Source organism: Mandrillus leucophaeus, unplaced genomic scaffold (assembly GCF_000951045.1).
Source record: "Mandrillus leucophaeus isolate KB7577 unplaced genomic scaffold, Mleu.le_1.0 Scaffold52, whole genome shotgun sequence".
Taxonomy (NCBI): domain Eukaryota; kingdom Metazoa; phylum Chordata; class Mammalia; order Primates; family Cercopithecidae; genus Mandrillus; species Mandrillus leucophaeus.
Genome location: NW_012105586.1, coordinates 2,908,621 through 2,909,353, shown reverse-complemented (window position 1 = coordinate 2,909,353; position 733 = coordinate 2,908,621). Strand labels below are relative to the sequence as shown.

Below are 733 nucleotides of genomic sequence, written 5' to 3'. Positions count from 1 at the left end.
ACCCAACAGAGGAGGCAGAGTGGCACAGAGAGGGTGAGCAGGGGCAGAGTGGCACAGAGAGGGTGAGCAGGGGGCAGAGTGGCACAGAGAGGGTGAGCAGGGGGCAGAGTGGCACAGAGAGAGTGAGCAGGGAGCGTTTCAGTGTTTTTCTCTGGGCAGGCTGATGGTGCCTTTCTCTGGGCCTAAAATTCCTAAAAGTTTGGTATTTGATTTTTTAAAAGTTCTTCCTAGTTTCTGACCCACACACACCCACCCCCTCCAGTCCCTGGGCCCCAGTTCCTGAGACTGTGTCAGATCCCAGCCTCTTGCCTCTGCCCATCGGGCCCAGCCCGGGATGCCCTGCTGTCCTGCTGTCCTTGACGTGGCGTTGCGGGGCAGGTCTGTTCCAGGAGAAGCCCCACAGCTTGCAGAACAACATCCGGACGTCCCTGGAGAAGAAGAGGCGAGGCTCGGGGGTTCCCTGGGCCAGCCGGCCTGAGGCCACCCTGCAGGGTGAGCACGGGGGGTGGAGGGTGGGGAAATCCTCCCTGGTGCTAGGGTTGGGGGCCCTGTAAGGGGAGCAGATAAAATTCCTTCTGGATTCTCCTTCAAGATGGACATTCTGTGTTCCTGGTCACTGCAGAGGAGCTGGGGATGGGGGGTGAATTTGGGGCCCTCACCTGCCATCCCTCCAGGACAGTAGGCTCCCGCGACACCCTGAATGGGGAGGCAAGTCCCTCTCTGGGCAGGTCCT

The 733-nt window shown here is 60.2% G+C and overlaps 1 protein-coding gene across 1 annotated transcript in view; it reads left to right on the top strand.

Annotated features, from left to right (window-relative positions):
• The window catches only part of PTCHD2 (patched domain containing 2), a 42,857-nt gene that overhangs the window by 22,709 nt on the left and 19,415 nt on the right, over positions 1-733 (top strand). Inside the window, exon 10 of the mRNA XM_011996599.1 lies at positions 379-492. Within this exon, the coding sequence (XP_011851989.1) occupies positions 379-492 (114 nt within the window). The remainder of the gene's footprint in view (positions 1-378; positions 493-733) is intronic.